The sequence below is a fragment of the Sodiomyces alkalinus genome, assembly GCF_003711515.1.
Source record: "Sodiomyces alkalinus F11 unplaced genomic scaffold SODALscaffold_7, whole genome shotgun sequence".
Classification (NCBI taxonomy): Eukaryota; Fungi; Ascomycota; class Sordariomycetes; order Glomerellales; family Plectosphaerellaceae; genus Sodiomyces; species Sodiomyces alkalinus.
In genome coordinates this window covers 1540203-1558680 of record NW_021167085.1, presented here as the reverse complement: position 1 = coordinate 1558680, position 18478 = coordinate 1540203, and the positions used below count along the sequence as shown (strand labels likewise).

General features: G+C 53.9%; 6 protein-coding genes across 6 annotated transcripts; 3 read left to right on the top strand and 3 right to left on the bottom strand.

Annotated features, from left to right (window-relative positions):
- Nucleotides 1-3294: 3294 nt before the first annotated feature.
- SODALDRAFT_351788 (hypothetical protein) lies at nt 3295-4956 on the top strand (the record flags this gene model as incomplete). The annotated part of the gene is made up of 3 exons (XM_028613557.1): nt 3295-3914; nt 3982-4481; nt 4511-4956. The coding sequence occupies exons 1-3, from the start codon at nt 3559-3561 to the stop codon at nt 4954-4956; spliced, it is 1302 nt and encodes a 433-aa protein (XP_028465328.1). The 5' UTR covers nt 3295-3558.
- Nucleotides 4957-5979: 1023 nt separating this feature from the next.
- Nucleotides 5980-6996, bottom strand: SODALDRAFT_379972 (Swi3-domain-containing protein; the record flags this gene model as incomplete). Its single annotated transcript, XM_028615080.1, has 1 exon — nt 5980-6996. The coding sequence occupies one exon, from the start codon at nt 6994-6996 to the stop codon at nt 5980-5982; it is 1017 nt and encodes a 338-aa protein (XP_028465327.1).
- A 409-nt stretch (nt 6997-7405) lies between these two features.
- SODALDRAFT_313745 (NADH-ubiquinone oxidoreductase 21 kDa subunit) lies at nt 7406-8289 on the top strand (the record flags this gene model as incomplete). Its single annotated transcript, XM_028609245.1, has 4 exons — nt 7406-7467; nt 7534-7550; nt 7635-7840; nt 8001-8289. Coding segments are annotated over 4 exons (566 nt in total), but the record flags the coding sequence as incomplete, so codon positions are not given.
- A 664-nt stretch (nt 8290-8953) lies between these two features.
- On the bottom strand, nt 8954-11477 carry SODALDRAFT_334630 (hypothetical protein). The gene is made up of 4 exons (XM_028612261.1): nt 11269-11477; nt 10853-11127; nt 10697-10748; nt 8954-10618 (listed from the first exon to the last, which is right to left on the bottom strand). Exons 1-4 carry the CDS (start codon nt 11347-11349, stop codon nt 9230-9232), a joined length of 1797 nt encoding a protein of 598 aa, XP_028465325.1. The 5' UTR covers nt 11350-11477; the 3' UTR covers nt 8954-9229.
- Nucleotides 11478-14039: 2562 nt separating this feature from the next.
- SODALDRAFT_351784 (hypothetical protein) lies at nt 14040-15284 on the top strand (the record flags this gene model as incomplete). Its single annotated transcript, XM_028613556.1, has 2 exons — nt 14040-14442; nt 14758-15284. The coding sequence occupies 2 exons, from the start codon at nt 14040-14042 to the stop codon at nt 15162-15164; spliced, it is 810 nt and encodes a 269-aa protein (XP_028465324.1). The 3' UTR covers nt 15165-15284.
- A 534-nt stretch (nt 15285-15818) lies between these two features.
- On the bottom strand, nt 15819-18129 carry SODALDRAFT_198996 (cytidine deaminase-like protein). Its single transcript, XM_028607190.1, has 3 exons — nt 17265-18129; nt 16271-17108; nt 15819-16205 (listed from the first exon to the last, which is right to left on the bottom strand). Exons 1-3 carry the CDS (start codon nt 17760-17762, stop codon nt 15955-15957), a joined length of 1587 nt encoding a protein of 528 aa, XP_028465323.1. The 5' UTR covers nt 17763-18129; the 3' UTR covers nt 15819-15954.
- Between the last annotated feature and the right edge of the window lie 349 nt (nt 18130-18478).

Sequence of the window (18478 nt, the reverse complement as noted above, 5' to 3'; positions counted from 1 at the left end):
GGAGTGCAAGAAGTTGCCTTGTCCATGATCTCGTGCCTCCATGACCACATCGAGCAGGTTTTCTGACTAATCTTAACACCAGCCGCCCAGAAACATGGTAGGTATAGGTATTACATGGTACCTAGTGTGATGTGGGTTCACAGTTTTGTCGGCAAGGATCCGTGGGAGACACCGAGCTTCTGGAGAAGCCGGGTTCCAAGGGCCAAGACCCACGAAAGGTCGAGCAGTCGTGAAGTCGTAGCCGTATCAGATTCCGTTCCACCCTCCGTCCTACAGAGAGCTTTGATCGCCCAGACAAGGCTACTGTGTGTCAAGTCAAGCCGTAGAAGAGCCGACTGAAGCAATGGTACTCCGGAACGTGAGCTGTCTGGGGCAACTATAGAATGTTCAATAAGCCGTCCACCGTCGGCATGTTAGCCCCCTGGCCATAATTGATTCACCGTGTCACACCGACATATCGTTTCACACGGTGGACGAGGGTTCTTGTCACTTCAGTGACTTCCGGCAGAGCCACATGTCTGCTGCAGCACTAACTACTAGACACACCCTTTATCGCGCGTATCTCGAGCTAAGCGACATCGCCTTTGTCGTGCACCGAGGCCAGCCATAACGGACACGAATAATAGACCGCGACGAGGTGTCCAAGCGCTCGCCACTAGGGCAGGTAAGGACTTATTTATTTATTTTACTTTTTTTTTCGAAATAATAATAATAATAATCGTTTCGGTCGAGTATATTTAGATATGGGACCCAAGGGCTTAGCTTATCACACCGAATGCTCTTACGTCCGATGTGAACTCGGGCAGTGCGTGCGTGTATGTGGTGGCAAAGAGCCTTTATTTAGTGTACACGAGTACTCTGCAGGGAGACCAAAGCTGTCACGGACATAGGTACGATGTTACTATTAAATACACTACTCTCCTCCGTATTGCTGGCAAGATGAGAAGCATTGCAACCGAAAATCACGACGACTGGGTACTTTGTGATATTACTCCGTACCTCTTTCACGAAGTACGATCATCAAAGCAAGGAGGACGCTGACGTTGGCTGACACCAAATTTGGGTTCATGAAGTCAGCAAGGGTAAAGGGAGCAATATGACCATCATACTCCGACCTGACTTCGCGACACAGGTCCATGGTGTAATTATTTCGTACGCAGTAATATGCGTAACTCCCAGACACAACGGATCTTATCCACTCCCCAGCCCGAGAACTGAGGTTAACAAAGTTCTCGAGACGGAGATGCCCCATAAGCAGAGGCGATATGGTAAGGGACTTAATAGGGAGACCTCGCGTTTCAATATCGAGACCTCATACGTGATATCTTAGTAGGGCCATGGCTCCACCGCCAAGATACATATATACCACACCTATTTTGTATGTGCACATTATGTAGAAAATCGCAGGTGATATCGTAAACCTTAACGTATTACTTCCTACACCGTAACTCTGAATCCAACCGCCCAAAACACCACAATAGTAGATAGAGGCGGCGTAGGCAGCGATATTAGATAGTTGGAGTCGAGGGCCAATATTTGAGTGAGTGTTAAGATTTGAGGATAGAGATTGAGTGATGAGATTAAGTTGTTTATAATGTCGCCTGCGATTTTCTATATAATATATATATATAGAATAGGCGTGGTACCTATGTAGTTTGGCGGTGGAGTCGTGGCCCCACTGAAATATCATATATGAGGTCTTGATATTAAACGTGAGGTCTCCCTATTAAGTCCCTATAGTAATTGACGTGGATTAGGGCATATTAGGGCAAATAATAAAGTCTTGTAGACGTCTGCTTATTAACCGCATGGTAATGACCTGCACTCACTTACATTTCTATGGGGGATTTACTTTTTTCGTTCTCGGAAGTCCCGGTAAAGATTAATACGGGAGAAAGAAGGCCAAGAGGTCCGTCTTGACGCTTTCCCCTTCTCCTTCCTTCGAAGAACCATCACGTGGACTATGAAAGTGCGGCAATACCCATACACTCCGCAAAATCTCCCCTTCTAAAAGATTCTACCCCAGATTCGAATCTGGAGCGGGAAATTGACAGCATTTGCCAAGGGCGGGGAGACGGAGGCACGGAGAGAGCGTGAGGTGAAATTGGCCTATCCCGGATACCCGAAACGGAACTCGTGCCGAGTGCTCCGTGCAAAGGTACTCGTGCCGTAGCGTGCACGGGACATAAACGCGGGGCCCAGCCTGGAGGCATACCTCCGCCAGCCGTACGTTGTACCATGCAAGAGGTAGCCCGCTGGTGGTCAGCCATGTGAAGACACGATAATCGTAGAGCCTGTGCTATGAGAGTAAGCCAATGTCCCACGACCAAGACAGATCTCGTATTTCGCCGACATTACCTAGGTCATTTGCCATGTAACAAACAATGTATGAATGGCTCTTCATTTGAGAGGCTATCCATCCGTACCTATACTCGGGCACGACAAAACAGGAGCCCCAGTCACGTCAATCTCGATCGGTAAGCATTCCGTATCGGCACAACAGCCCATGCATCATTCCATTCCATTGTGGTTGTGGAGGTATGGGTATGGGCACGGTAAGGTAGTTGTCGATTCTGTTATCGTCGGGTTGTTCGGTCCTGCAAGCTCCGTCAGCCTCGGAGAGGCTAGGAGGTACCTATCATTACTTCGTACTACCTACCTTGGTAATCTTAATCACTCCCCGTTCGTACTCTGCACAACCCGGAGCTAGGTGGTGGCTGCGATCAAGACCTAGGGGCGCCTGAATGGCCGGGCCGCCTGAAAGGGGGCTTGCTCCTGGACTCCGTACTTCGTTCGTACTTTGTAAGTTCCAAGTTGATCCTCTCGGCGTTTCTGATTCATGGGGCTGTTCCGCTATCCGACCAAGACACGGTGCATCATTGGCTATGCTGATTGGGCTATTGGGGAACGCATCAGAATCCCCTTGCAGCCGATACAGCGGGCTTTGTCGCCCCCTTTCCCGCCCTGAGCCTACCTGGGTAGGTACGTTTCCCTCATAATGCAGTGATAATGATAAAGTATTCCCTAATGCAGAAGGAAGGTCGCCCCAATCCTATCCCCACCTTCTGGAATCTTATTCATAATACTGACCCCACTTTTCTGGTCCAGCCACCCTGTAAGGGAAGAGATAGGAAAGAACAGGAAGGGAATCGCTCCGCGACTCCCTTTCCTGGCGCAGCTCGGACCCATCTACCCTTATGGAAGGTTTCTGCCTCAGGCACGAACCCCCTTGAACGGAAACGTGTCCTCGATGATAAAGAGCCCCATGCCCCTTCCTAACAGGCACCAGTCTGAGTCTGGATCACACCAACAATCCAAACAGAACACCGTGTCCTCTGACCCCCCAAGCTTACTCGTCGTCACCTTTCATTAGCATTTGTCGATTGACCTGCCTGGCTGACTCATTGGAGTCTCCTTGACATGATGTCGTCCTTCTAGGCAGCCAGATTAGGCCGCTCTCTTATTTCAATCATTGACCAACGACTTGCCCAAGGTCATTCATCCTCATCGAGGAGAGATAGAGAAAATCAACGACACAATAGTAACACGCAGCTCACCATGGCTACCTGGGACACTCCCATGATCAAGTTCGAGGGCTCGCCTACCGAGTCGCTCCTCTCCGCACCCCCCGACATGTATACCTCTCTCTTCTCGCCGGGTACGCCGGGTACGCCGGGCACGCTAGATCCCTCCGAGATCCTATCACCACGTGCAACCCCGGAAGCCTCTCATGCCGCAACCCAGGCCGGCATGACGACCCCCGGCCCTACAACTACTTCCGCCGCCACTCCGGCAGCCTCCTCACCGGGCGCCTCCACACCGGGTGCCGACTCCACGTCCGAGAAGAAGTCCACAAAGAAGCGCAAGTCGTGGGGCCAGATTCTTCCCGAACCCAAGACCAATCTCCCCCCAAGGTATGTCGATGTGTTGAATCTCCCTCCCCGACCTGAAGAACTCATCGCGCCTAACACCACTTGCTAGGAAACGGGCCAAGACGGAGGATGAAAAGGAACAGCGGCGTGTTGAACGTGTTCTCCGTAACCGCCGCGCTGCCCAGTCATCAAGGGAACGCAAGAGGCTCGAAGTCGAGGCTCTCGAGAAGAAAAATAAGGAGCTCGAGGCGGCCCTGAACCACGCCCAGCAGGCCAATGCCAGGTTGATGGAGGAGCTCGCCAAGATGCAACGCGACTCGGGTGTCATGCCCCGGTCATCCGCCCCCCTTGATTTTTCCGCCTCGAACAATTCGATGACTCTCTTGCCCGAGCTCTTCGGCTCGCCAGACGGTCGGCGGCCTTCTGCCGACTCGGCGATCTCCCTAGTAGATGATCTCCTCAAGATTACCCAATCTAACGCCACCGTCAACCCCGCTTCCCTATCACCCGCCCTCTCGCCCGCCCCACAGGCGGACGAGATCGAAATCCACGAGGATGCCGATGCGATTAAGACGGAGCCTATCGACGTCTCTTCCGACCTGACACAACGTCCTGCAGCGATGTTGTGCGACCTGCAGTGTCATCAGTCGGAGGAGCGTCCGGAGACTCGGCCAATTTCGCAGACGACCACTTGGGCTCTGTATCTGCACCTTCATCTGCTGATGATCACCTCGTCAGCAATCATCTCGGCCTGTCAGAGACCTTTGATGCAGATCGCTTTGTCCTTGAAAGCGGGCTTCTCTCTTCCCCCGAATCAATCGATTATGACGACGATTATCTGGCTGGTGACTCGTCCCTCTTCTCGGTCGACCCGTTCGACATCAACGACTTCCTCCACGACGAGGTCAACGCGGCAGCTCTCACCACAAACGCGGCAGCAGAGAAGCGCCCGGCGGACCCGATCATGGGCCACCACGCCCCTTACCCTGAGACTCAAGTCTCTTCAGAAAATTCTAACCTGCAGCCCCACTCTGGCGCGTCCCCTTATGGATGCGACGATGGAGGCATTGCGGTTGGTGTCTGAGGGCTTCGAGGATCGGGTTGGGGGTATGGGGGCCGCTTGGCCGGTGACGCGAGGCGATTCTCAGCCAACGCTGACGTGGCTCGACGGCACCCCGTTCCCCTCTAGAGAGGTTCTCTTGACGTTGCTCTGGACTCTTCGAGTCGAGGAGCGCAAGATGATGCGGCAAGGGATTTTACCCGACCCCCATCCCGAGACGAAAGCCCATACACCAACCGGATCAGTCGTACTACTGACTAGTACCAAAGCGCCTACGAAACGCAAGAAGAACGTTTCGGCGGCTTAGGGAGGAGAGAGATGCTTACGACGCTCATGTTAAAATTCGGGTTTGATGACCACAGGTGGTCGGGATGATGCGAGGCAAAATTGGGTTATGACCATTTGGTATCGACAGGCGCAAAGAGGGTTATTCGTCCATCAACTGTCCAGCTAGGCGTGTTCTGGCATGTAACATTATGAAATGGTCCGAATCAAATCAGTTCGGTCTGACTCTGTGCCTACAAAATTCACGTATCACTACAGCGATACGTTTTCTTTTGCGAATGTCCTCAACTCGTGATCACTGAATGCAGATAGGCGAGACATGGAGCAAGAAGACGGGATCGTCAGAGAATACCACGCTTCTGGTTTGGGATTCGTATCGAGTCTTCGAAATGGTATTCGTAATGAAGCTTACTTGTTCGCATACGATGGGAGTGGTGGCATGCGGGATATTCGCCTGAGTACGGCATCCTAGGCTAAGGTAGATAGATACCTAAGGTAGATGGCAGTGGGCCAGATAGCGCCGCGTGGTTAGATAGGTAGGTAGTACAAAACAAAGTTATCTTCCAGTGAATCCACCGAGAAGATAAGCATGACTTTCAAGTTGCTCCACGCAGCAGGGTCTCGACCGCGAAAAGGTGACTTTCTACCTCTAGTGTATCCGTTTCTAATTAACAAACTCCAAAAGCCTATCTCATATCATCATGTCATGGTGATTTGAAGGTTTTCCGTTTTGGTCCCACACCTCCTCGATGGAGAGAGTGTTCACCACAGCCCCTCCATCTCCGCCATGGCCGCTTCTTCGTCGTCATCGGGCCCTCGGTCTGGTTCGGGGTGCAGAGAACCAGTATCTGCAAAGTCCGTGGTCCCTGCCTGTGGCCGTGTCTCTGTTTGTCGCCGCGTCCCAGCATCAGCTTCCGCCATGAGAGCCTCTAGGTCGTCTTCATCGTCCTCCTCGTCGTCCACCAGCCGTCGTGGGGCGGGCTTGTTCTTTCGCGGGGTGGCGGCGTAAAGATCTTCCTCGTCGTCAGGTATGCCATCGTCATTATCATCTCTTGGTTGTGCAGCTTGTGGTCTTTTCGTTCGCTCGTTTTCGGCGGCAGGTCGTAGGTTCTGGTGATTCGGTCGTGGCTCAGATCGCACCGCTGGTACTGCTGGCTCTGCTGCTTCCGCGTTCGCCAGGGGGTTGTCGTCCTGATCGGCTTCGTCGGACGCGCGGGGCTTGCACTCGTCTATCCACTCGGCGCGTTTGCTGACCAGGACGCGCTTGTGGCCCGCCTTCTCCACCATGGCGAGGGCGTCGAGGAACTTGGCCTTGGGGAAGAGGTCGTCTAGCCAGAACTGGTAGAATGTGAGGAGGCGGGCGGCGTCGGAGAACTGCAGGATGAAAACTAGAGCGTGAGAAACTGTGTGATGATGACGATCAAGATGATGATGGTAAAATGATACGACAACAGCCGGGCGTGGGACATAATGCAAAACCGAGTGGCGTCGTACCTCGTGGCCTTTGCCCTTGAACTTCAGCCCAGCGGCACGCTTGCGGAGCTTGGGAATCCCGTCGTCCGAGAGGAGGCGGGTCTCGTCGAGTTTCACGCGAGGGACTCTGGCACGCTTTGTTACGTCGACTTCTTCATCGATGCCGAGGCCATCGCTCTTGCGCTTCTTGGATTCGGTGTCGTTTTGGCGTAGTGGACTGGGGGAGCGGAAGGGGTCATCATCCAGGTTGACATGGTAATTGTCAAGATCATCAAGACTTGGTCTTGTTGCAGAGTTTGCTGTCATATTGTCATGCGTCGTTTATGTCGCAGTGAAAACGAATTGTCGACTCTTACTACTACTTTATCCGTATAAAGACAGAGAGGGGGTTAATTGACTGTAACGATTATCTTGGTGTTGGTCCGCGTATCTCTTGGTCGCGTCTTAATTGATCTGGGGTACGCGTATGGAAAGTACGGTACGTACCTCTACCGGCTAAGAGATGGTCTGCATCGAGGGATTGCCCTAAGGTACCTTACCGTACATAGGTACCTAGAAAGATAAGGTACAAAGACAAAGTACTTGCCAATGAATTCTCTGCCTCAGGCCGCAATCGCACCTTTGACGACCTGCCTCGGGAATTGCATCTCACGACATCAAGATTCCGGTCTCTGGTCGTCATTAAGGTATCTATACGGCGAAGTGTCGACCGCAACCATGTCGAGCACGCAGAATCCCACCTTTATTCCCTCCAAGCCTATCCAGAGCGACTATCCGGTATGTACACGCCCGCCAATGGCTCCATTTCGAGATTCTTCCGACTGACCCCCCCTTTCTCTTCAGCTCATCGACAATGACCCGTAAGAATGCTATCCGCGTCCAACGCCGACCCAGAAGCAGAAGACGAAAGAGTTGCACCACTAATTGTACTACTGGCACTTAAGGCACTTTAAGCGTGTCGTTCGATATGCTCGGCCATCGGACTATGCCCACGGCGCTGTCGCCGCTGCCTTCGGACCCGCCGCCCTCCTGACCCTCGAGCGATTCGCCCCTTCACATGTAGGCAAGGGCGGTTTCCCCCCGGCCATGCGTCTCGTTACTGCTATCGGCCTTACCGGCGGTTTCCTCTACTTCTACCAGCGCTCAGCTCGTACGTTCACCGACACCCTATCCGACAGAATTCTTTTCCTCGCCCATATCGCCGGCGGGGTGTCCGGGATTGCAGGGCTGGGGATAATTATAATTCTTTATTGTCCCCTAGTTCTTCCCCAAAACCACAGAATGCAGGCTGACAGAGGTATTTATTATAGTACGGTTTTACGGAGCCACCGAGAACGCCCGCGAGGTCGAGATGGATATGCGCGAGATGGTTGACAAGGTCAAGGCCGGCGAGCCGCTATACGGGGAGAGCTCCCTGACGCCGCACATGCAGGGTGTTGCCGCTCGGCAGTCACGCTACTCGGCTCTCTTCATGGGCGTCGTCCCGTGGTTCAACTTTGTCAACCACAACCAGCATGGTGTCGATACGGCCAAGTACTACCGGCAGGCGGAGAGGGAACTCGAGGCCGAGAGGCAAGCGAAGAACGCATAGAGTGAGGTTGGGGGTTGGGGGTTGGGGGTTGGGGGTTGGGGGTTTGTTGGGGGGATGAAGAGGGGGTTCGTGAGTATGTAGGGGCTGTATGTGTAAAAGCTTTTGTCAAGGATCGGATGATGGAAGGCTGCGAGCCAGGCCGAAAGGCTATGATCTCTTCATGGGGAACGGGGACTGGCCCCGTTTGTATACAATCTGGCAGGAGAGTGGAGGGCCAGGAAAGGAAGAAATAGACGCCGGCTCATCAACCAAACTGGTTTTTTTTTTTTTTTTGTCCACAGAATTTATCCCCGGATGGATGGCGATATAAATCCTTCTATTTGGACCTGAGATCTACCTAGACTTGCATAAATCGGCTTGCGCATGGCTGTCATATGTTGGTAGTCGGAGCGTTCAGTGAATCCTTTGGATTACATGTGGTCGAAATATGAAACCGAAACAACACTCTCTCAATCCTGCTGGTCCCGAGGTGTACACAAATGCAACGTAGAAATTTCAGAGATTTTCAAATCGTGTCTGGTATTGCCGTTCCGTCTGCCAGGAGGTCCGCTTACGACAAGGGATTTGGATGCCTCAAAAGGTACCGTACCGTACAGTTTACTCGTGCGGAAAGCAACAAACGCAATGGTCCATAAATCGCCTCCAAGAATTCACATTCAGAGAAACTCATATCAGGGTGGGGGGGTATATTAACAGCGTGTCTTCTCTCGACGCCCTGGCACATCTATATGGTGGTAAACGCATCACTCATTCAAAAGAGAAACCATGGAGGGTAGGAGGCCTTCCAAGCCGAAGACGGATACGCAAGGTCAAATAGCAACAACAATAACAACCCCCCTAAAACAAGGGAGCACAAATAACGGGAACAACCCGAGCCGGGAGGACAGGCCTTACGACCCATGCCCATGACCCTTACGACCCATGACCATGCCTAACCATGGTCATCCCTCAGTTGGATTTCGTACGATGAGGCGAGGTTGCCGTCTCACCAAGGTCCTTCTCCCGAGAAGGGTCGGGAGATTCGTTCAGGTCGGAGCTTGCGGTACGATCATACTTGACATGACCGTCGGCGGGCTCCTGGGCGACAGTCTCCTGGACAACATCCTCGCGCTCCTGCTCGTAAGGGCGCCAAAAGTCCTTCTTGCCCCGGGCGAGGCGGGTGACCCAGCCGGGCAGCAGACCGCCGGGGACGCGCCATGTCCAGGGATCCTTGTCGGCGTGGTTGTAGGGAACGACGCGGCCGCGGCTGAGCTTGGAGATGAGGAAGACGAGGGTGTTGATGAGGATGTAGCTGCAGATGCCGGCGATCAGGCCGTCGGCGATGGAGTAGGTGAAGGGCATGACGGCGATGGTCAGGAAGGCCGGGATGGCGTCGCCCAGGTAGCCCCAGTTGATCTCGGTGACGGCCCTCATCATCATGGAGCCGACGATGACGAGGACGGAGCCGGTGGCCCAGGGAGGGATGGAGGCGAAGATGGGGGCGAAGAAGATGGAGATGAAGAAGCAGATGCCGGTCACCATGGCGGTGATGCCCGTCTTTCCGCCCTCCGAGATGCCGGCGCCGGATTCCACAAAGGCGGTGACGGGCGAGGTGCCGAAGAGGGAGCTGATGGAGACGCCGATGGCATCGACCATGTAGGCGACGGCGGAGCCCTCGAAGTCCTGGGTGCGTTCGTCGATGAGGCTGGCGAAGCGAGCCATGGAGTACAGAGTGCCGGTGCAGTCGAGAATGTCGACGTAGAGGAAGGTGATGAGAGCGAGGGCGAACTGAGAGCCGTATTCGGAGACGTCCCATTGCTGCACGACGAGGGTGCGGCTGATGGGGTGGAAGGCGACGACCTGTCTGAAGAACTCGAAGTTGCTGTCGCCCTGCGGAGTGTAGGGGAAGTTGGTGACGGGAGTGCCACGAGGCCAGGAGATGATGCTGACGAGGATGATGCCGATGAGGATGGCGGCCTTGACGCGGTACAGCATGAGCATGACGGTGAGGATGCCGCCGCAGAAGATGCCAACCCACATGGTGGGACTGCGCATCCTCTGGGCGCCCGGACAGGTGCCATCAGGGAGGATAAATTCAGGAGCACATCCGGCGAGGGTGACGGGGGTGCCGGTGCCGCTGCTGATGAGGCCGATGCCCTGGCTGTAGGTCAGACCGATGATGGTGAGGAAGAGGCCGATACCGACGCCGGTGGCGACCTTGATAGGGCGGGGGATGGCACGAGCAAGCCACTGTCGCATGCCCAAGAGGGTCAAGGCGAGGAATATGAAGCCCTCGATAAAGATGGCGGTCATGGCGACTTCGTAGGGGACACGACCGGAACCGTGAGGCCCAACAACCTAAGACGGGGGAGAGGAGATGGGTAAGCCAGGGGTCAAGACAAGACCGGCGAGGGTGACCATTAAAAGGAAACTCACATCATAAGCAAGATATGCGTTCAGACCCATGCCACAACTCGCCGCAACAGGCCTGCGAGAGAGAGAGAGAGAGTAAGTCAGAAGGGGGAGTCTTCCCAGCATTCCAGCAGCAAGCAGGATGAATGATTCTGGAGGCGGAGAGTGAACAAAACACACATATTGGCGGCGAGACCGAGAAAGAAGGAAGTCAGGGCCGAGATGGCAGCCGTAGCGGTGACGAGATCGCGCCTGACCTCGTTCTTACACACGAGGTAGTCGTCGTTGACCTGGCAGTAGGGATCGTCGCTGTTGGGCCCATTGCTACAGACACAAGGGCCGCCGGACTCGGCGATGATGGAAGCGTTGACGGAGATGATGTAGGCCATGGCGAAGAAGGTGATGATGCCGGCGCGGATCTCGGTCAGGAAGTACGAGCCCTTGCGCTCTCTCGGCTGTGGTGGAGGCAACTCGTTAGCCAACTCGTTAGCACCAGGAGAAGGGGGGGGGGGGGGGGGCGCTAAAGTTCACAGTGTCGTCGCGCCACTGCTTTGCAGACGGGCTGAAGGGGAGAAGAGAGACTGAGGGGAACTGACATGACCGGAACCCTCGAGCTTGAACCATCTTCCGAGGAAGGTGGTCGCCACCTTCCTGTTGATCTTCTCAGCCCAACCCATGGTGAATGAACGAAGAAGAGGTTGGCCTGATGCTGCGATGCTGCGCCAGGTAATGATGCGCCAGGAAGTTGTCGCGAAGACGGGGAGGGAAGATGTGAACAAGTTCCAATTCCAATCCCTTTTTTTTTTTTTTTCCTCCGTTCGGCTTTTTCTTTCCACCCCCGGCTGTGAGTGAGGGAGGTGTTAGGTGTTAGCGGGGTGAACCGGGGCGGCGTGGCGGCGGGGCGTTGGTCGTGTGCGCGTTGTATCCGGGGTCGGTCGGGAAAAGGACGCTAACTAACACGCGGACTTCGGGTTTGAGATGGCCTTCTAATCTGAAGGAGACAACCCAACGGTGAGAGAGAGAGAGAAAAAAAGGAGAGAAAAAAAAGAGCCAATGTATAGCCGGTCAATCTAGGAGTAGAAAGATCGAAGACAAGACCAGTATTCTATACCTTAAAGTCTTAAAGTGAAGGTGCTCGAAGCCTGGCCTGAATTTCACTACATTACGGGACGAAGACGCAAGTCGAAGAAATCGTCCACTTTTTATGGAGTCCATCAACACAAGCAATACCTTTTATCGCTGAGTGTGATGTCCTTGAACCATTATTGGCCCAAATCACTTATCGATCCTGGGCCCGGCCGGGACTAAGGTAGACGCTTAGGGGCAAGGGGAATGGGTCGGTGGAGTCCGCCGAAACCTGGTCCGGAGGATAAGAATGCTGTAAGAGCGTAACCAGAGTTTTGGCGTGGAGAAGACTTATGGACCTTTAATCGCCTTGGGGTCAGGTACTCCATGTCCCTTTACAGAAAGACGGGATGAGGATATTTCGCATTTCAGTCCACCTATCTGAGTGGCAACTCTTCCAACTTTTTTTGTCTTTTTTCTTCTTTTTTCTTCTTCTTGTTTTTGTATCATTTTTCTGTTAATTGCTGCGGGTTAACCTAATTTTTCTCTTCTTAATTCTTATACGATCAGGTGTGTGATGGTTGATACGGAAGACTTTCGGCCTATTATTACCACCTGGAGCTGCCTCGCTTCGGTTATGCAGGACATCCCAATACCCCGGCCCGGCCCCTTTTGCGCAACCAATCCTGCAGGGTAATAATTCAAGGCGACCCTTGTTCAACAGCTGTACTACAGGCAGTTCGAGATCTGCAATAGCGAATTGTGTGCTTCGTAAGTGCACATGGCAATCTCCGTCTTCCGCACGGCGGAACTCAGCGACGGTCTGCTCTAGCTCCTTCCTATACGCCGCGCCTGCACCCTTATCACCAACCCCCCCCAAGACGAGACGGGTTGACATGCTGACATGCTGACATGGGGAGCAAGCTGTCTGTTGGACTCGAAGAAGTCCGTGAAATAATTACGTTCTAGTCCCCGATTGATAGGCCGGCTAGAGCAAGAAGTGCTTCACGGCATGACATGTTTGTAATCCGCCCAATCGGCAAGGCAATTTCTTTTTTCCCCACCTCCCAAGATAGTTGATAATGACAAGATAAAGAGCGAGATGATAGCGCGTCCTGGACGAGCTGCACATGAATTCGATGGCGGTGAAAGGACGTGAACGGCGATAAATATGAGAATATTCTGACACCTTCGAAGGGAAAAATGAAGAAGGAAAAAAGGAGAGAGGTGGCATCCTAGGAGTGTAAAACGTATAGGAAGATAACGGCTTGCGAAGAAAAGTCGCAGCCAGACTCATAACGGCGGCGGCCAATAATATAGCGATCGTTGTTGATCCGTGACGATACTCGGTCTTCGGTCGAAAACTCCAGCTGATAAAGTACCCCGCCGGTACTCGCATGCCTTTAACACACGTGTAGATGAGAGAGTGAGTAACTAGGTATATACCTAGGCGAAATCGCTAGGCCACCGCTAAACCCAGTTCGGGTTAGGGCCAATGTTGTGTAGGATGGTGGCGGGTCCCGTGGCCCTCGAGTGGCTTGTGCTGATGCGGGATGATAAGGGGAAGGTGCTACCGAGTTTGAGACGAAAGCCACGAAGTACGAAGTACGAAGTACTACGCGAGGGAAGTGGTCCCAGAGGCCTCGAAAGAGACGGCTCTCGAAATTCCCAACCAACCCTCGAAGCTGGTTCAGGGAGAGGTGAAAAACCGCACATGATCAAATCGTTGATGTCTCACCATGAATACCTTACCTCAAGGTACCTTAGGACAGCCGTCCTCCAACGTCAGACACATGATCGACCCGACAACACAGGCGCGAGAACATGGGTCTGTTCTTTCCGTTCATCAAGTGGCTGGCTTTTCCAACCGTGCCTCATACAGTCATAGTCATACTAAACATATCAAGAGGTTCGTTCAGCTGCTAGCGGCGGCGTGGCAACGATGCAGTCTCTTGTTGTAAACTTCCCCGGGCTTCAGGCTTTGTCTTGCTAGTAACGGGGAACATTACCACATTACCATAGGACACAGGTGTCCGATCAGACGATCGGTAGTAAGGTAGTTAGGTATTCTCTTGTGACGATACCCCATGCTACCTACGATCATGCTGTATCTCAGGTTTCAACGCATGGTCTGGGCACGAAAAAGATATCCCCAGATTGGTACTTCATGAGAGCTTCTTCTTTCCCTCTTTTCGTTTGTTATGGTTTGTGATATTCTGCTTCTCATAGTTATGGTCTCCTCGGGTCCAAGAGCATTCCTGGCAGCAGCCCTCCGCAGTTGTTCGCACTCTGATTTACAACCATGGCACCGCATCATCAACGCTCAGAGTCGGAGGACTCCTACGAGCCCCGACCCAGTCGTCAGGATGCAGACGGTGACTATGGCTATGACAGAAAGAAAAGAAGTCGACGTGGTATCGATGGGAAATCGGACGAACTAACTCGGCGTCATCGGAGAGGACGCGACCCCGGAGGCGGCCGCAAGCAGATTCGCGGTCGGACCCGGACCCGGACCCGGAACAGGAGTCGGGGTGGCGACGAGTGGGATAGGGACCGCGAACATGCTCCACGAGCAAGCTACACCCGCAAGCCTCGGTACTCCTCCGGCCCTTCCTGCTGCGGCATGCGGCGTAGCCGTCCAAGGAACGGGGGCAACAACGACGACGAGACCAGCGAGGATGATGACGAGTTCCGCCCTCGCCGCCGTCATCCAACCAGAGTCAAATCTCGACCGACAACTTCCGAGCCCAGACCACGAGCCCGTCCCCGATGTCGCGCCCCGAGCAGCGGCTACAACAGTCCCTGTTGGTGCCACAACTGCCAGCACTGCATATGTCGTCACTGCAACCACCGGGCTTATAATTGCCAGCCTTGCAATCGCCAGCCCTATAACCCCCAGCCATATCATCAACCATATAATCAACCATATAATCCCCAGCCTGGCAACTGCCAGCCCTACCCTCCCCCTGGGCCACCTCACCAGGCTCCCCCTGTCCACGGACACCACCCTCCCCCTCCAGTCCACTACCCTCGCCCCGACCCGACCACAAAGGGCCCCTCCGCCAACGGTGCCAACGCCAACACCAACACCAACACCAAACCCAACCCGAACATCGGGAATCAACGCCCCCAACCCCGGTCGAACACCAAACCCAACGCCAAGCCCAACGCCAAAACCGAGACCAGGGCCAAGCCCAAAACTACAGCCAAGGCCCAAAAAGCAGCGCAATACGCCGCCCTCGGCACCGCCGTCCGCGTAGCCCTCCAGTCTGGCGCCCAAGCCGCCTACAAGTTGCGCAACCACCCGTCCCCCTGGCTCGGCGAGAAGGGCCTCCGTGTTGTCGCCGCCGCCGTGGTCCCCGGCATCGTCGACGGCTACCTTGCCAGCCGCAAGGCCTCTTCCCGCTCGTCCTCGGCTGCTAAATAGGGCGGCGGGAAGGGTTATAAGGGGAGAAGATACTGCCTAGTTGGACAGACCGAAGCGATAGGTGGCCTTTGTCTCTTCTCCCTATCATGTATTTTCCGTTTCCTCTTTCCCCCGTCTGCGCGGCCAAAACATCCTTGGTCATTTGTATATTGGTAGTTCGTCTGTAAGAGATATATATATATATATATATAATACGAGCGACATGCTAATGCTCACCATTTCCACTAACACCGTCGACATTTGGACGCACATGAACAGCTTCGGTTTACCTTGATATAAGATATCCAGTTCACAACGTTACAAACTTCGACACTTATATCGGCAATATACATTTTTGAGGGGATTCATTACCCTGCTCATGAGGCTATCTTCTACATATATCCATGCTATAGCGTTCCCGCCAATTCTGCGTCTGAACAGCTCCCTGATCCGATGCCCGCCATGGGGAAGAACATGAATGCGGGCAATTCTATGCAGGACATGACTCCAAAAATCAACCGATCTAAGGTATTAACATGAGACGACCCGTCTCCAACCATCCATGACCAAACCGTGGCCACGTGGCCTAAGCCCTATAGAGGGCGTGTGCTTCGTCCACATAACCGTCTCTGACAATGGTTGGTAGCAACAGGTGACAGGCCTGCCGTAATAAAGAACCATACCCTCGTAACCCCAGGCCAAAGTGCGGATCCACCATAAATGATACGCCGCGGCCATGAGGGGCAACTTGCTTTATCTATGACGTCTCGTTGGTCGTCTCCTAGCAACAGACACACCTGACGATCCGGTTTCACACGGCCAAATCTGTTTCTTCCAATCCACGTTTACCTACCCCACTGGCTAAGTTCGGAGACTGCATTGGGATGTTCGCATTCGTAATGTTTTTCATCCTCGTCGCCAGACCGTCGGTGCCGTTTGGTCCCTCGTTTGACGTGTTGGCTTTCGTAGCTGCGCCATTTTCGGCCGGATCCACACCAGTAAGGCCTGCTTCCAAAGCCGCTAGGCGGGCTGCGCGGCCTTCCTTCTTTCGCGGCTGGGGAGCTACGGTGCGCAAAGTAGGTCAGTTAGTGCTCTACATAGTCTTGCACGAGGAAGGGGTGAAATACCTCGACCATTCTCCTGCACATAGAACCGCCGTAGCAGGCCAACGGCCTCTTCACGACCCCATCCACCTTCGATGTCGAAACCGTGCTCGACATTGCCACCATCGCCATCAGGGTTCGACTGCGGGATGTGATACTGGCCAGCCATCGGCTTGGGCTGCACCAGGGACCCTTGCGAATGCGCCGAGGCAGGCCGTGAGCCCGGAATAGCATTCGGAATGGAATTTAGGACCTGCACCCCATTCGCCCCGATGCCATCGCTGGCGTTCGAAGTTCCCGGCGAGGTTCCTTTTTTCGCGGCCTGGACTTTGTCCTGAGGCCGAACCGAGTTCTTATGGATGCTGAAGACGCCGCCAGTGCCACCAAACTTGTCATTGACGGCGCCAAAGTAGACCTTGCGGATGCCGAGTTGGCGTAAAAGACTGGCGCACATGACGCAGGGTTCGACAGTAACATAGAGAACCGACTCGCGGATGATGGAACGCGGCACACGTGGGTCTGGATGTAGCTTCTGCCCGTAGGGATAGAGGTGGCCGTTACGGACGTACTCCGAGTCGTTGACGCTGTGATCCGGACCAAGCTCGGCGTTCTTCTCACGCTCCCGTTCGGCGGCAGCGGCAGACGATAGCTGGGTCGGAATGTGCCGCGGCTCGGCAACGGGGTCATCGGCGGTTACACCGTTCGGCCGGTAGGACAAGAGGGCAGAAATGGCCATGAACTCGGCATGGCGCGTGCCGTTGCGGGTGACGTTGGTGGCATTCATGCCCTTGGCGATGACTTTACCATTATGAACGAGAACACAACCCACGGGCGTCTCATTTGTGCGGAGAGCTAGGCGAGCCTAGGGGGGAGAAGAGGGCACTCAGTTTGTGTCATCACATAAAGCGGATTAAGGATCGGGAACAAGAGCTTTCAGAAAAGAGGCAAAATAAGGGGAAGAGAGAAGGGGAGGGGGGTAAAAGACAGAAAAAAAAAGGAAATGAACGATGATGCATACCATATCCAAGGCTTGTTCCATAAACAACAGATGTGTTGGTTTCTCGACGGAGCTAATGCAATCCCTGGGAGCCAGGGGTGGTATACTTGCGGCAACTGGCTTCAGGGGAGGAGGACTGACAGCGTCCCCCGGCGATAGTGCAAGTCGGGCCAGAGACTCATTGAGGTCAGAAGCCGGCGGTTGGTTTTCCTTACCGGCGATCCTGGCTAATGACGGAACGGCAGGGATAGGAACACCCGGAGGGGCCATAGTGTTGTGGCCGGTGTCAGTCTTGGGTTTCGAGGTTTCTGAAGCTGTCGTGATAATGCTTCCCTCGGGTTGCGCGGAGGAGGTTGAGCGAGAGGATGAAGAGGACCGGGGGATGAGACGGCGAAAGAGACCGCCAAGGAATCTCCCAGTCGAGGAGCGCCGGTGGCCTATGCTGGAGTTTGCGGGAGAAGTCGAGGGAGAAGGTGCTGGCGCTGGTGAGCCCGCCCCTGAGAAAGGAAGTCTCGCCATTATGGTGGCCCAGCAATGCCGGTGGAAGGAGCAACGGTGGTAGCCTGCCTGCGCTTTCCTTTTTTTTCCCCACCTTCCTCTTTGTTGCTGCCGTCGTGTTTCCCTGTCTTCCCCTAGGTACTTTACCTTGCCTTCTAGGTTGACTCCGGGTAGTGTAGTGCCTTCAGCTACCTACCTACCTTAGGTAAGGTAGAATACTGCCTCTTCGAATGCAGGTTCGTAACAGGAGGAGCACCTTCCAGAAGACAAGTGACAAGGCTCCTTTCTCAGACTCTTCCAACCGACACCCCTTTCTTCACACTTCCCCCACTGAAACCAGGAAAGGGATGGAAATGTTCGAGATGCGGCGGTTGTGTCCGTGACTGCGACCGTGAATACGTCCGTCTTCGTCTCCGTCGCCCACCTTCCGTCTGGTCTGATCAGTCACTACAATTCCCGACCAGTTTCCCAATACACCATGATGGGGCGAAGCAGCCGTAATACACTCAAATCGCCGTGTATTATTATCGGCTATCCGTCCTATCGATGCCCGTCGTCGCTCGCGATATTGACTGAACTTCTTCTATCCGTCTGCCCGAAGCAAAATGAGTCGTACTTTCTGGATGCGTGGTCGCTGCAGCTTCTGCCTTCCAAAAATAATTCGACGTCTTTCGAACCCAAAAAAAAAAAAAAAAAAAAAAAAAAAAGGATTTCCGTCAAAGAGATCCACGACACAT

Excerpts from the sequence above, each read along its gene's own strand:
- SODALDRAFT_334630 (XM_028612261.1), bottom strand. The coding sequence starts at position 11,349 with ATGGGTTGGGCTGAGAAGATCAACAGGAAGGTGGCGACCACCTTCCTC. Across the intron at positions 11,128-11,268 it reads AGCTCGAGGGTTCCGGTCAT|CCGAGAGAGCGCAAGGGCTC; the intron begins GTCAGTTCCCCT and ends CCTCCACCACAG. Across the intron at positions 10,619-10,696 it reads ACGCATATCTTGCTTATGAT|GTTGTTGGGCCTCACGGTTC; the intron begins GTGAGTTTCCTT and ends CCCCCGTCTTAG.
- SODALDRAFT_198996 (XM_028607190.1), bottom strand. The coding sequence starts at position 17,762 with ATGGCGAGACTTCCTTTCTCAGGGGCGGGCTCACCAGCGCCAGCACCT. Across the intron at positions 17,109-17,264 it reads TGGAACAAGCCTTGGATATG|GCTCGCCTAGCTCTCCGCAC; the intron begins GTATGCATCATC and ends TCTCCCCCCTAG. Across the intron at positions 16,206-16,270 it reads TGTGCAGGAGAATGGTCGAG|CTCCCCAGCCGCGAAAGAAG; the intron begins GTATTTCACCCC and ends TGCGCACCGTAG.